This window comes from Abramis brama (assembly GCF_963993115.1).
Source record: "Abramis brama genome assembly, chromosome: 9".
Taxonomy (NCBI): domain Eukaryota; kingdom Metazoa; phylum Chordata; class Actinopteri; order Cypriniformes; family Leuciscidae; genus Abramis; species Abramis brama.
Window position 1 is genome coordinate 26,465,128 of NC_139971.1, and position 12,532 is coordinate 26,477,659.

A 12,532-nucleotide genomic window follows, 5' to 3' on the forward strand; every position below is an offset into this window, starting at 1 on the left:
GTTTGTGGTCAGTAAGATTATTTTGGAAATTTTTATTTAGCAAGGACTCATTCAATTGATCAAAAGTGACAGTAAAGACATTTATTATGTTACATAAGATATCTATTTCTAATAAAAAGGTTTTTTTTGTTTATTTATCAAAGAATCCTGAAAAGTTTTCAACAAAAATATTAAGCAGCCCAACTGTTTTCAATATTGATAATAAGAAGAAATGTTGATCACCAAATTTGAATAGTTGAAGTTGAATCATGTTAAAGTTGTTATAGTTAAAGTTGAATCATGTGACACTAAATACTGATGCAGTAAATTCAACTTTGCTATCCCAAGAATAAATCATAAAGTGCATTATGCTTTTTCAAATATTATACCTTTCATGCAGTGTGTAATATAGCTGATAAAGTTTAGTGACCGGATCCTTGATCAAACTGTTTCAGACAGGAAAAGTGGTGATACAATGTATATTATAAGAAAATGCAAGTATTATTATTATTTTTTACCATGGATGCATTTAAACCTGGGAACCTTTAAAATAGCATAAAAGGGGCACTTTAAAATAAAATAAATATAAAAAGCAGTTACGTTGCATTGTAATAATATATTTCACAATATCACTGTTTTTACTGTATGTTTGATCAAATAAATTCAGCCTTGGTGAGGATAAGAGACTTCTAACATCTTGTTAATACTGGCCCTGTCACTGATTATATATGTATGAGTAGAGTCAAAAGTTTGTCAAAATTGTTAGATATTAGATTTAGATAGATGCGGTCAGAGCCATGATCTTGTGTGTCTCAATAGATGTCCAGCTGGTCCCAGAAGTCACAGAAATGGTCCCTGTCCCCGTGTTGTGGGTGTGACTGTAGAGTCAGGTTCAGGATGGGCCAGTCTTCTGTAGCCGTGTACTGTGGCCAAACAGCAAGCCTCTGCTTTCTGCAAAAGTGCGTCTGTTCACCTCGAGAATTTGGGTCCCCCGTGTGGGCAAACGCTCCCCAGTAGCACGCCATTCGATTGGCCAGAAGGCTCTCTTGAGGTGTAAGTGTGAAGTTCGTGCTGGGGGCGGAGTCAAACAGAAAGGGAAGCTCTGCCCCATGGCAGGTGTGATTGTAGCAGAACGGAAGCCCCGCCCATATGTTGGGATCAGATGGAGCATGGTCAAATACATACAACCAAACAGATCCGCCAGCTCTTACTCCAGAACGAGCAGACCATCGAGCCGGACACAGAAACACATAATCTGTCACAATCTGCAAAAATAAAGGCCCAAAGCCCAAAATTGTAAGAACAGATAATGCCTAACCTCTGTCTTGTGCTGTTTGTCTTCTTGCAGTTGTTTATGCATAGGAGTCTTACCTGTGAAAGCATCACTCGTCTGTCCTGGTTTCGGTAGAAAGGAATGTATTTGTGCAGAATCCTGAACGCATGTTGCTTAAAAATGGCGACAGTGTAGAGCAAACATTCCAGCACTGACACAGACTGGTTGAAAGTGCCGTACACAAAGACTACGCCTTCCTCAGAGGTTGTACCTACAGTGCAGACCAGAAAACTCACAAAGGTAAACAAATGCAAATCTTACAATGTAAAATAGAATGGTTAAATACAATGTAAGCTTTGGTTAAATTTGTCCCACAGCAGTTATTTTCTATAGTAATTAGATCTATGTGTATTTAACCCAGAATGTGCTGATGTTGTTGTTGGAGTATATATGTAGAAAGTATCAGAAACCTAGTATAACAGGCTTGTAACTCTGCCAGTTGCCTGTTTGGAAGGCTGTGATTGGCTGTTCCTGGATTAGCTCTCCATCAATGAATGGCCCCCATGTCTCAAAGACCTCTAGGAAATGGAAGGGGTTGATGATCTTAGAACCTTCAAAAGACAGAATTAGATTTTAAGTGAATGATTTCAGTGTTTGTATATGTTTGATAGATGTCTGATATTTTTGTCTGATGCATTTATTACACGGCTCCCTGAAATCCTTGATTCTACTTGGCCAATCGGAACATTATGCATTATATTTTTATATAATCTTCACTAAATTGTATGTTTGAATGTCGTCCCAGATAAAACCATATATCACCACATGCTTTTGTTCACATAGTAAAATAATTTCAGCATACATTAATATTTGTTCATTCATTTATTTATTTATTTGGCAAATAGCTGTGTATTAAGAGGGATAAAGCAAAATAACCCCAATCAGGGTGAAACAAACCCCTCAATTTTGTGTCTGATTATTTCAATATTATTTATATACTATTATAGTATTTATTCATATTTTGAATTAGCTTTTATTTTTATTTTTCAGTATTTCATTTTATTTAAAGTTTTAGTTATTTTGTTATGTGCTTTTGTCATTTTTTTTAATATTTATTCCAATTCAATTCTAATTCCATTTTATTTGTCATTTTATTACGTCAACTCGGGGGTATTTTAGTATCACTGAGATACTATGTTTATGTTTAATTTTAATTTTAATATTTTTCATTTTCATTTTAGTTAAAGTCGTTTAATTTTAGTTTAGTTAAATTTATTATTATTTTGAAATATGTCTGTATAGTTTTTATTTATTTTTATTTTGGTTTTAGCCATTTTATTACTAAATGAAAATGAGAATTAAGTTTAAATTTTTAAAATTGTATTGTATTTCAATTAATGTTTATTTTATTTCAAGTAATGAAAATGTTTTTTAATGGTTTTAGTTTTAGTTAGCTTTAACCTTTAACTTAACTTTTTTCTCAGTCAGTTACCAAGGCAACATTTCTAATTTTGAAGTTTTTAAAGTTTTTCATCTAATATTTTATATTTTACTTTATTTCAGTTTTATTTCAATGAATGAAAACGATTTTTAATAGTTTTCGTTAACATTAACACCTCTGATGTAAGTATGTGTACCTGATTTAACCTGGGCGTTGAGTACAACATGTGAACTGAGAGAGCGCAGGCAGGGCAGATCAAATGCTGAGCAATTAGTTTGTTTAGCAAAATCCCATCCCAGTTTCATAGCATCCCATCTAAAACATAATAAACAACATTATTACTACAAGCTTCATCATAATTTCTGTATTGTCTCAGGAGGCTAAGGCTCTTTTCCAAAACGGTCACTGTGAATTTGTCAAGTAAAACATGTTCCTGGATCATTGAATTTTATTGATCCTGGAACTACATTCAAACATCCAGGAACATGTTGCACTTGGTTAAATAATGTCCAGCTGCATAAAAATAGCCATTATGCGCAGCAATATTCAATGTGTTGTAATTTCCACTGAAACAGGAAGACAGAGCGGGACATATCGAACAGCTCCTCCCCTTTTTTGAAATAGCCAATAGCGTTTAGTTTATATCACAGCTCGGCCAGAACCGTTGAGCCCGGTAAAGCCGCAGTTTCCTAATCTCCTAATCTCTAACCGTTTCTCCTCCTAATCTCCATATCGCTTTAAAATATAGCATTCTGTGCAGAATTCAAATGGATCCGAAACGTTTTGTAATCTGCGCAGACTTACGCATATGATCCACTCTGTGCTATCGTGTCTTTGGACCGAAGCTGTGGTAGTTCGCGTGACACTAACGTGAAATCTGACTTCGTTCGCCCCAATTGGAAAGCATATTTACACTGTCTGAATCGTTCCCTATTCCCTATATAGTACACTATGTGCCATTCACCATGTAGAAAACAGTAAATGTGTGAAGTTGTGAACAAGTGACCTTTTTCAGCCACAGCTTGAGTGTATATTTGGGGGCGGGACGCTTTAGATTCCAGAGAGCATTTGATTGGACAGAAAATCTGATGAGAAGCTGAAGTGCAGCATGATGCCATCAAAATCATTGATCCATATTGGTGGAAGTGAGAGACTGTTTTGAATCTTCTAAATGTGAATTTTGTCTCTTTTTTTGGAGCACACTAGCTTATAGATAACAGCAAGGCTAACATATTCATACTAAAAGCCAAAAAACTTAAATTTTGATTTCATGGGGATTTTAAGTAGGCCTACAAGTACCTAGCAGTTAGTCAATGGGTCTTACTTTTTGGTATCAAATTAGACCAATTGTTTTTATGTATCTAGCATGAAACTAGCATGAAAAAGTTATGAAGAAAAAAAATGTGATGACTAACTTGTCTTAGCAGTATCTGCAACCGGCCCCAAGTTCACCATTCCGTAACCTATAAGCTGCTGCCTATGGAGGAGGAGTTCATGGCATCATAGATGCAAAAGGAAATGCGCTAAGATACCTTGATTTGCCCAGATTCTCAAAGGCGGCACTGTATTTATTCTTCACAGAGAAGGCAATCCCAGAATGCACTGCGCCAAGCAATAAATCCAAGATGATTGTATAAAAAATATTCCAGATTAATCTAAATTAATTGTTCGTGTGCTATATGTTTTCTGTGTTTTCTATAACAAGATGTTAATGTCAAATTGATTGGCTCCATGTAGGCCACAAGGCAGCTGGCAAGGTTTTGGGAAAGAGGTTAAGAGTGTTTTATGTGTGCTTTACCTGGTTTTCAGTGGTAAAGAGAATGGTAAACTCTGAATGGCTGCATGTCTAAACAAAGACTCACTGCTCTCCATCATTAGATGAAGACACACTGATTGGGCTCCAGCACTCTCGCCAAACAGTGTAACCTACACACATGCAAATATATATACAGTAATTAGATGTCCAGACTGTCGTCATTCATCCGCCTCCATGTGCTCTGATACCTTATTTGGGTCTCCTCCAAAAGCTGCAATGTTTTCTTGTACCCAGCGCAATGCTGCCTGCTGGTCTAGAATCCCATAATTCCCCAATGCAGAGCTATCAGGATCTTTGCCTGTGACTAAGAAGCCAAATGCACCTAAACATTGAAGACAACATGTTACAAACTTGCTTATTCAGATGTCGGCACACACACCAATATGGAAAATGTAATGCTTTTTCACTAACCAAGACGATATTCCATGTTTACAACCACTGTGTTGCTATAGTTACTGATGAAGCGGCCATCGTACAGAGGTTTAGAGGCGGAGCCAGCGATGAAGTCACCGCCATGAATCCACACCATCACTGGTAGTGCTGTTACTATCGGCAATGACAGGTTGATGCTCACAGGTACAAACACATTTAGATATAGGCAGTCCTCGCTAACCTGTGTACAGTAAATGCAGATTCACATTCAGACCAGCAGTAAGAAACCTTTCTTAGATTAATATTGCTAGCTTGTTGTCAGGGTGTTGCTATGTGGTTTGCTTAAAGGGATACTCCACTTTTTTTGGAAATAGGCTCATTTTACAACTCCCCCAGAGTTAAACAGTTGAGTTTTACCGTTTTCGAATCCATTCAGCCGAACTCCGGGTCTGGCGGTACCACTTTTAGCATAGCTTAGCATAGATCATTGAATCGGACAGGACCATTAGCATCTCTCTCAAAAAAATGACCAAAGAGTTTCGATATTTTTCCTATTTAAAAATTGACTCTTCTGTAGTTACATCGTGTACTACAGGGATAGGCAACTCCGGTCCTGGAGGGCCACTGTCCTGCAGAGTTTAGCTTCAACCCTAATTAAACACACCTGAACAAGGCAATCAGTGTTTTCAGGATTACTAGATAGATACAGACAGGTGAGTGTTTATCAGGGCTGAAGCTAAACTCTGCAGGACAGTGGCCCTCCAGGACCGGAGTTGCCTATCCCTGGTGTACTAAGACTGACGGAAAATGAAAAGTTGCGATTTTCTAGGCTGATATGGCTAGGAACTATACTTTACATTTTACATTTTCCGTCGGTCTTAGTACACTACACGATGTAACTACAGAAGAGTCAAGTTTTAAATAGGAAAAATATCAAAACTCTTTGGTCATTTTTTTGAGAGAGATGCTAATGGTCCTGTCCGATTCAATGATCTATGCTAAGCTATGCTAAAAGTGGTACCGCCAGACCCGGAGTTCGGCTGAATGGATTCGAAAACGGTAAAACTCAACTGTTTAACTCTGGGGGAACTCTGGGCCTATTTCCAAAAAAAGTGGAGTATCCCTTTAAGTGTTCTTAGTCTTTCTTCGCATGTTGCAATGTGGTTTCTACAGTGTTGCTAGGTGGTTGCTAAAGTGTTCTGAGCATTTCTTAGTGTGTTGATATGTGGTTGCTATGCAGTTGCTGACATGCTCTAAATGTGTTTCTATGCATGTTTCAGTGTAGTTTCTAGGGCATTGCTAGGTGATTGCTTACAGGCCCAAGTCAAAAGATCTTCTATTCGGGCCCCTATTTATGTCCATATTGCACAAACAGTGCAGGGCGACTAATCGTTTTAAAAAACCTCTAACCTTAATTATGAGCACCTGTAATACTGAATGTTTTATGCGTACACTATGCTGCCATATCATTCTCTAAATGTACTGTATTTTAATAGGTGGATGGTTTTAAAATGTGTAATGATTACAATGTTGCATACCTTAGGAGGACACCGCCGAGAGAACTCTCCAGCACACATCTGCATGCACGCGGGACGGGGAAATGTGGCATCATACGTGTACGACCAAGGTGACGCGGGTGAAGGAGGAGTCCAGCGTTTGTCTCCCACAGGAGGGTCAGCAAACGGAATGCCATAAAACACGTGAGCTTTGTCCAAAGTACGGCCTCGAACTCGCCCGAGATGTGTGATGACCACTGGATCTTCACTAGCCGTATCATCCAGGCCATCAGAGGTGTTATCCAATGAATTAATTATGCATTCACCATCACATCGCACCTTATTCAAGTCTTCATGCCCAGTAATATCCATCTCAGGCTCCTTGTGTACAATATTATCATCTTCAAAATTACTTTCATTACATGCAGTTCTGGTTGTTGTGGAATCAGCTGCTGAATGCATATCACTTAATTCAGCTACAGTGTTTCTTGAAAAATCATCAATATTAGCATATAATTCTAGACTCTTGAGCGAGTTTAAAGACTCATCATCCAAGCTCTCATGTACTTCATTTTGTTCAGTATTTGGGATGTTAAACATCACGATCCGAGTCCCAGTTGTGTGTACATAGAAGGTCTTTTGTTGAGTTTCACTTTCTTGTCTTCCTCTAACAATTGCCATCATTGAAAGTAACGTAGCCGCAATCAATATAGTAGCAGGCGACATCATGATGGCCTTTCAAACTGAGGTGTAGATTCAGATAGCCAAGATCGAGTTAGTTTAGTCAAGATAGTTAGTTTAGTTCCACTCACTTCAACAGAAGAATCTCAGCTGCCCAGATCCACAAACAGATGCTTGCAGAAAGTTTTATGCCGTAGATTCCCAGTTTTTGTCATCCGTAACTGTGATTTGTCTTTAATCTGCAAACAGGGAGTATGTAGAGGAATCGGACTCTGTCTTGTGCGCCTGTTGAATTTCACGTGACATCAATGAGTTAAAATTTCACAAACATTTCAGTCTCTCTCACACACAAGAGCGCTATTGTGAAACAAATCAGATTACAGGCAGTGAGAGGTCAAGATATGGTAAATGCACAGACCATGCTGTAAGCTAATGTTTTGTATATTTATATACAACAGAATCACATAGACTTAATTTTGAATGTATAAAAAATTACAAAATGTAAAAAAATAAAAACTTTTTATCATGTAATATGTAATTTGTCTTGTCTCAGTTACCTCCTTATAGATCAGTTAGTCTCGTACTAATAGCCTGGACTGAGGTTTTCTTAAGCTCTTGTCTGTGTTTTATCATTTTCTGTGAAGTCTTTAATGTTATTTTTCAATGTCGGTAACCAAACAGTTGATGGACCCCATTGACTTCCATAGTATTTTTTATTTTTTTTTCATACTGTGGAAGTCAATGGGGTCCATCAACTGTTTGGTTGCCGATATTCTTCAAAATATCTTCTTTTGTGTTCGGCAGAAGAGAGAAACTCGTACAGGTTTGGAACAACTTGAGGGTGAGCAAATGATGACAGAATTTTCATTTTTGGGTGAACTGTCCCTTTAAATGACTTTAATTTTTTTTATTGAAAATTGTTTCAACATTTTTCAGAGGTGTAAGAAACCAACATGAATGCAAAGATGACTCTTCAAAGAACTTTACGCATTTTAAACTAGATTATTTAACAGATTTCTCATGTTCTTCATCTCTGACATCCTTATGTGTAATTAACATACAGTGCTGGTCAGAATTATTTGCCCCCTTGGTAAATATGATGAAAGATCAAAGATGTCTGTAAAAAATAAATCTGCATTGTTTATCCTTTTGATATATATATATTTTTTTAAATGCAAAAATCTAACCTTTTATTGAAGTAAAACAAACAAAAAAAATGTATGGGTTTGGTGCACACAGGGATAAAGTACCCCATGTGTAAAATTAAATACTCTGCTATATCTTTAATGCTGTGGGCCAGAGGTCCTGGACATCTTGTTCAGATGCATGGCATCATGGATTCGGTCAAATACCAACAGATAAAAAAATCAAAAACTGACCACCTCTGCTAGAAATCTTATAATGGGCCATGTTGGGATCTTCCAACAGGACAGTGATCCAAAAACAAACATCAAAATAAAAATGGGTCACTGAGCACAAAACCAAGCATCTGCAATGGCCATCCCAGTCCCTGACCTGAACCCTATGAGTGGGCTGAACTGAAGAGAAGAAGCGCCAACATGGATCTGGGAATCTGAAGGATCTGGAGAGATTCTGTATGGAGGAATGGTCTCTGATCTCCTGTCAGGTGTTCTCCAAACTCATCAGGCATTATAGGAGAAAACTCAGAGCTGTTATCTTGGAAAAAGGAGGTTGCAAAACGTATTTAATAAAAGGGGGCACATAACTGTTCCCAACGTGTTTTGGAGAAAAACATTTATTTCATAATGTGATTTTCCCCCCACTTTCTATTATTTTACTTCAATGAAAGGTTAGATTTGTTAAATTCTGACCTGCACTGTAGGTGTGTGTACATCTTAAAATAATGGATGACACATTACTCATGCACTAATAGAGCACTGCTGATTGATTACTCAGAAAAATAAACTACTTCAAAACATAATTCGTAACTTGTGACTCATAGCTGTTCTCACTCACGGCCTACAGTGTGCTATACGTACACCCGTTTCCATGGTTACGGTAAAATCATCAGGAATGCGTCGTGACTTCATTGGTATGTGTGTGAAACACACAACAACTGAACTCTCAGCCACCATACACAGTCACACATGTTCACGCTTCATAATGGTTGTAACACACTTTAGAAATGAGATCACAGAAGACCAGTAAGAGTATAAAACAACCCAAGTTTATTCAAGTAGCACTTTTATGATTGCCAATCTTAGAAGTAAAATGAAAATTCCACTTTTTTAAATCAAATGTATTTATAGACCTTACAGATTTACACACAGCAGAAATGGAACTATATATATATATATATATATACATATATATGATAATATTTCAGTGATTACTAATTTAATACCTAACCGTATATAACTGATGGAGCGATTCAAAGATTAAGGTTCAAGTTTGAGACGTTAGATAACACGGGATGACATTAATGTGTTACATAAAAGTGCCAGCAAACTCCTAGTAAACACAGTCCAAGATTAGTCAGCCAATAGGAAACACTGGGGGCTGAAGAGGGCGGGCCACGGTCCCACCCAGGGAACCAATCATATCCTGTAAAGAGAGACCTTAAGATGTAGGTTTGAAAGGGAATATATACAAAATTTATATAAATATGGAAATAATAATAAAAAATACATCTTTAAATAAAAAGATGTAGCTGACATTAAGATATGAATAAGTTTTAAACATTAACATTATGATTTTCTTTCAAGCTGCTTTGAAACAATCTGTATTGAGAAAAGAGCTATACAAATGAAATTGACTGTCATATAGTCTAAAAACCTACATGTGTAGTGTACATGTGGTTATGTCTAAATTAACTGGTTTTATTCAAGTCAAATATATTATTTAATATGACTTCATCAAACTGACTTCATAAAATTACACAAAATGAGTAAGCTCAGGAGTAAGCTCCTTTGTACAGTAAATAAGGGAAGTTTTTATTACACACACACATAATTCACAGTTTAGTCTTATAGGTACAACCTTTCCACACCATCTGAAAAGATTATATATATATATATATATATATATATATATATATATATATATATATATATATATATATATATATGTACTATACAGTATATACAATATCAATACATACAGATATTATATACAATCTGTTCAGATGGTGTGGGAAGGTTGTACCTAATAAGACTAAACTGTGAACTATGTTTGCACTGTAATATTACTGTAATATTGCTGTGTGATAGTTATTGTGATGTGGCATTGTGATTGCTCTTACTACAGACGTTGTCTCGGCAGATCTCTGATCCACAACCGCTGCAGCTCACACCTGCTATGTTTGGAGTAACACCATGAACTTGTCCTCTGCAATAAAGCATGTTGGAATAACATCACCACAAGAGGTAAACAAAGTAATATTTTGACCTGTGCTGTACTATTATATCAATGCAATGCAACAATAAATCAAGCAAAACTTGTATACCCCCCTGGCCTCCCCCCAGTCTTGAACATTTGGCTACATCCTTGCAAATGTAAAATTATGAAGTCTAACTTACGTATCGCCATAGTTGCACACAAAGATGGTGGATTCTGGGTGAGTGGAGAAGTTTTCGATTCCTTTAGAGCACACATTTACAGCACAGCCCAGCTTGAAGCTTGTAGACCACATTAACTGAAACATACAATACATGTACAAATACATAAGGTTGAGAAAGATAGTCGAAACAAATTTTCAGTGCTGATATATATTTACATACAAAGCTGTAATAATGTTAAAGAAGATACCTGTGTGTAGTGGCCGCACAACCGTGAGCAGTTGTTGTTTTTGAGTGAGTACACTCCTTCTTTGTTCCACCTGTGTATGGCGTTCTCCACGGAGAAGGCAGCAAACGGAGCGCCCAGCCAGATGTTCTCGCCCATCCATCCGAATGGCGGGTGCCCGAAATACGCCAGCCCAGGATGATGAGAGGCCTTGCAGTGTCTCGCCCGGTCTCTGGCACCTTTGGCCAATTCATCGTCCCAGGACTGTAGACAAACACATCCACACAACAATAATGCAAATCAATAGAATTACAATATATAGATATTATATGATTTAAGATATGAGGATTAGAGGATTAAAGGAGCAAGCTCCAACAAAACTTACATTTACAATGTGACTTGTCCCAGAACATTTGATCCCAGAACATTTTACGTGTGCAACTAAGTTTGGTTGTTCTATGCTGAAACTTATTCGAATCAATTGAAATACAAAAAACACTGCTTAATAGTGCTTATATTTAACGTGATTAAAAAACAGAACAAATTACTAAAACATGTAAAATGATTATTGATGGAGAGATATCATGACATTTTGCCTGTCAGAACCCTCTTCAAGCACCATCACAAACAAGAACACCCTTTGTTTTCTCTTCATTCTTTTACTACTTAGAAAAATGCGATCCAGATCAATAGGGAGCCTTTTCTTTCCACTCACACAAAAACATCTCTCCATTGCCATGACAACCAGAATGATGGTTGTACATTTTTGTTATATTCTTAAACCAAACACTCTGAGACAAAAACAAAAGAACATGCTGTTAGGGTAGCATGATGAATCTGTGTAATTACCATGAGCATTTCAAATGTGGAAAACTGGGATACTGGATTTCACACACAAACACAGGCAAATGATGATGAACATGAGTAAACAAGATTGAGTAAACAACATGCTTAAAACAGCTGCGCAAATAATTATAAACACATACATGTTTTTGAGGAATGATTAATGTAAACGAAACATAACCGATGCATCAAATACCTGCGCCCCGAACACCTGTCTTACCATGGAGCGCGCACTGGCCGCAGGTGGAGTGACGCGCGAGCGTTGCGTGTTATGCGCCTGCACACACCTGCGGATGAACTCCGGTTCCGTTATTCCCGGTAAGAGAGCCAGAACGCCGAATGAGCCGTACAGAAGAACCCATATCTGTAAGAGAAGACCGCCGAGAGAGTCCATGGCAGGAGACTGTCCTGAGCCGCGCTGCTTCGCTCTGGATAAATGAGTCAATGGAGCATCACTGCAAGAGACGCGCTGACCTGTGCGTCATGGTGCCGTGGATTTGCCCACTCTCTCTCCCTCTCTGTCTGTCGATCTCTCACTCTCTCTCTCTGTCTGTCTATCTGTCTTCGTACAGGGGCTTTTTAAAAGACCGATACAGAACCACCCACCATGTCACGAAAGAATTTGATGCGCGGGGCTCTTTGTCTTCATCTCTCACGCACAAGTTCTCTCTCTCCCACCCCCCCCCCCCCCCCCAGCCCGCGCGCACGCGCGCACACATTGTATGTCTAAATGTAAAATAAACCGTTACAAAAATGGCTGTTTTGCCATATTTAGCCAGTACATATTTAGAATGTCTATTTTGAAAATGCATTTAGAGTTAGTTAATTTAATTTACATGTCAGCTGAGCTATTTTTTGTTAATATATTTTAGATTTAGCCGGACATT

At 37.7% G+C, this 12,532-nt stretch overlaps 2 protein-coding genes across 5 annotated transcripts; both read right to left on the reverse strand.

Annotated features, from left to right (window-relative positions):
- Positions 1-4: 4 nt before the first annotated feature.
- Positions 5-7,414, reverse strand: LOC311089428 (crystal protein). Of its 2 annotated transcripts, none has more exons than XM_084124112.1 (8): positions 6,420-7,414; positions 4,921-5,122; positions 4,698-4,831; positions 4,492-4,619; positions 2,890-3,008; positions 1,723-1,863; positions 1,351-1,523; positions 5-1,244 (listed from the first exon to the last, which is right to left on the reverse strand). In XM_084124112.1, the coding sequence occupies exons 1-8, from the start codon at positions 7,104-7,106 to the stop codon at positions 792-794; spliced, it is 2,037 nt and encodes a 678-aa protein (XP_083980238.1). In that variant the 5' UTR covers positions 7,107-7,414; the 3' UTR covers positions 5-791. The 2 variants fall into 2 exon arrangements, with proteins under 2 accessions (XP_083980238.1, XP_083980237.1); XM_084124111.1 differs by lacking the exon at positions 2,890-3,008 and adding an exon at positions 4,109-4,170 and having other exon boundaries at positions 6,420-7,368.
- Positions 7,415-9,230: 1,816 nt separating this feature from the next.
- glipr1b (GLI pathogenesis-related 1b) lies at positions 9,231-12,309 on the reverse strand. 3 transcript variants are annotated; one of them, XM_084125169.1, is made up of 5 exons: positions 11,933-12,309; positions 10,827-11,066; positions 10,598-10,713; positions 10,321-10,406; positions 9,231-9,623 (listed from the first exon to the last, which is right to left on the reverse strand). In XM_084125169.1, the coding sequence occupies exons 1-5, from the start codon at positions 12,005-12,007 to the stop codon at positions 9,499-9,501; spliced, it is 642 nt and encodes a 213-aa protein (XP_083981295.1). In that variant the 5' UTR covers positions 12,008-12,309; the 3' UTR covers positions 9,231-9,498. The 3 variants fall into 3 exon arrangements, with proteins under 3 accessions (XP_083981295.1, XP_083981294.1, XP_083981293.1); XM_084125168.1 differs by having other exon boundaries at positions 11,866-12,309; XM_084125167.1 differs by having other exon boundaries at positions 11,842-12,309.
- Positions 12,310-12,532: the final 223 nt, after the last annotated feature.

Bases quoted from the DNA above. Each gene is read 5' to 3' on its own strand.
- LOC311089428 (XM_084124112.1), bottom strand. From the start codon at position 7,106: ATGATGTCGCCTGCTACTATATTGATTGCGGCTACGTTACTTTCAATG. The intron at 4,832-4,920 runs GTTAGTGAAAAA...TTCAATGTTTAG, and splicing joins AAACATGGAATATCGTCTTG to GTGCATTTGGCTTCTTAGTC. The intron at 1,864-2,889 runs GTACACATACTT...TGTCTTTTGAAG, and splicing joins CAACGCCCAGGTTAAATCAG to GTTCTAAGATCATCAACCCC.
- glipr1b (XM_084125167.1), bottom strand. From the start codon at position 12,039: ATGGACTCTCTCGGCGGTCTTCTCTTACAGATATGGGTTCTTCTGTAC. The intron at 10,407-10,597 runs GTAAGTTAGACT...GCTTTATTGCAG, and splicing joins GTGTGCAACTATGGCGATAC to AGGACAAGTTCATGGTGTTA. The intron at 9,624-10,320 runs GTAAGAGCAATC...CTCTCTTTACAG, and splicing joins CTGCCGAGACAACGTCTGTA to GATATGATTGGTTCCCTGGG.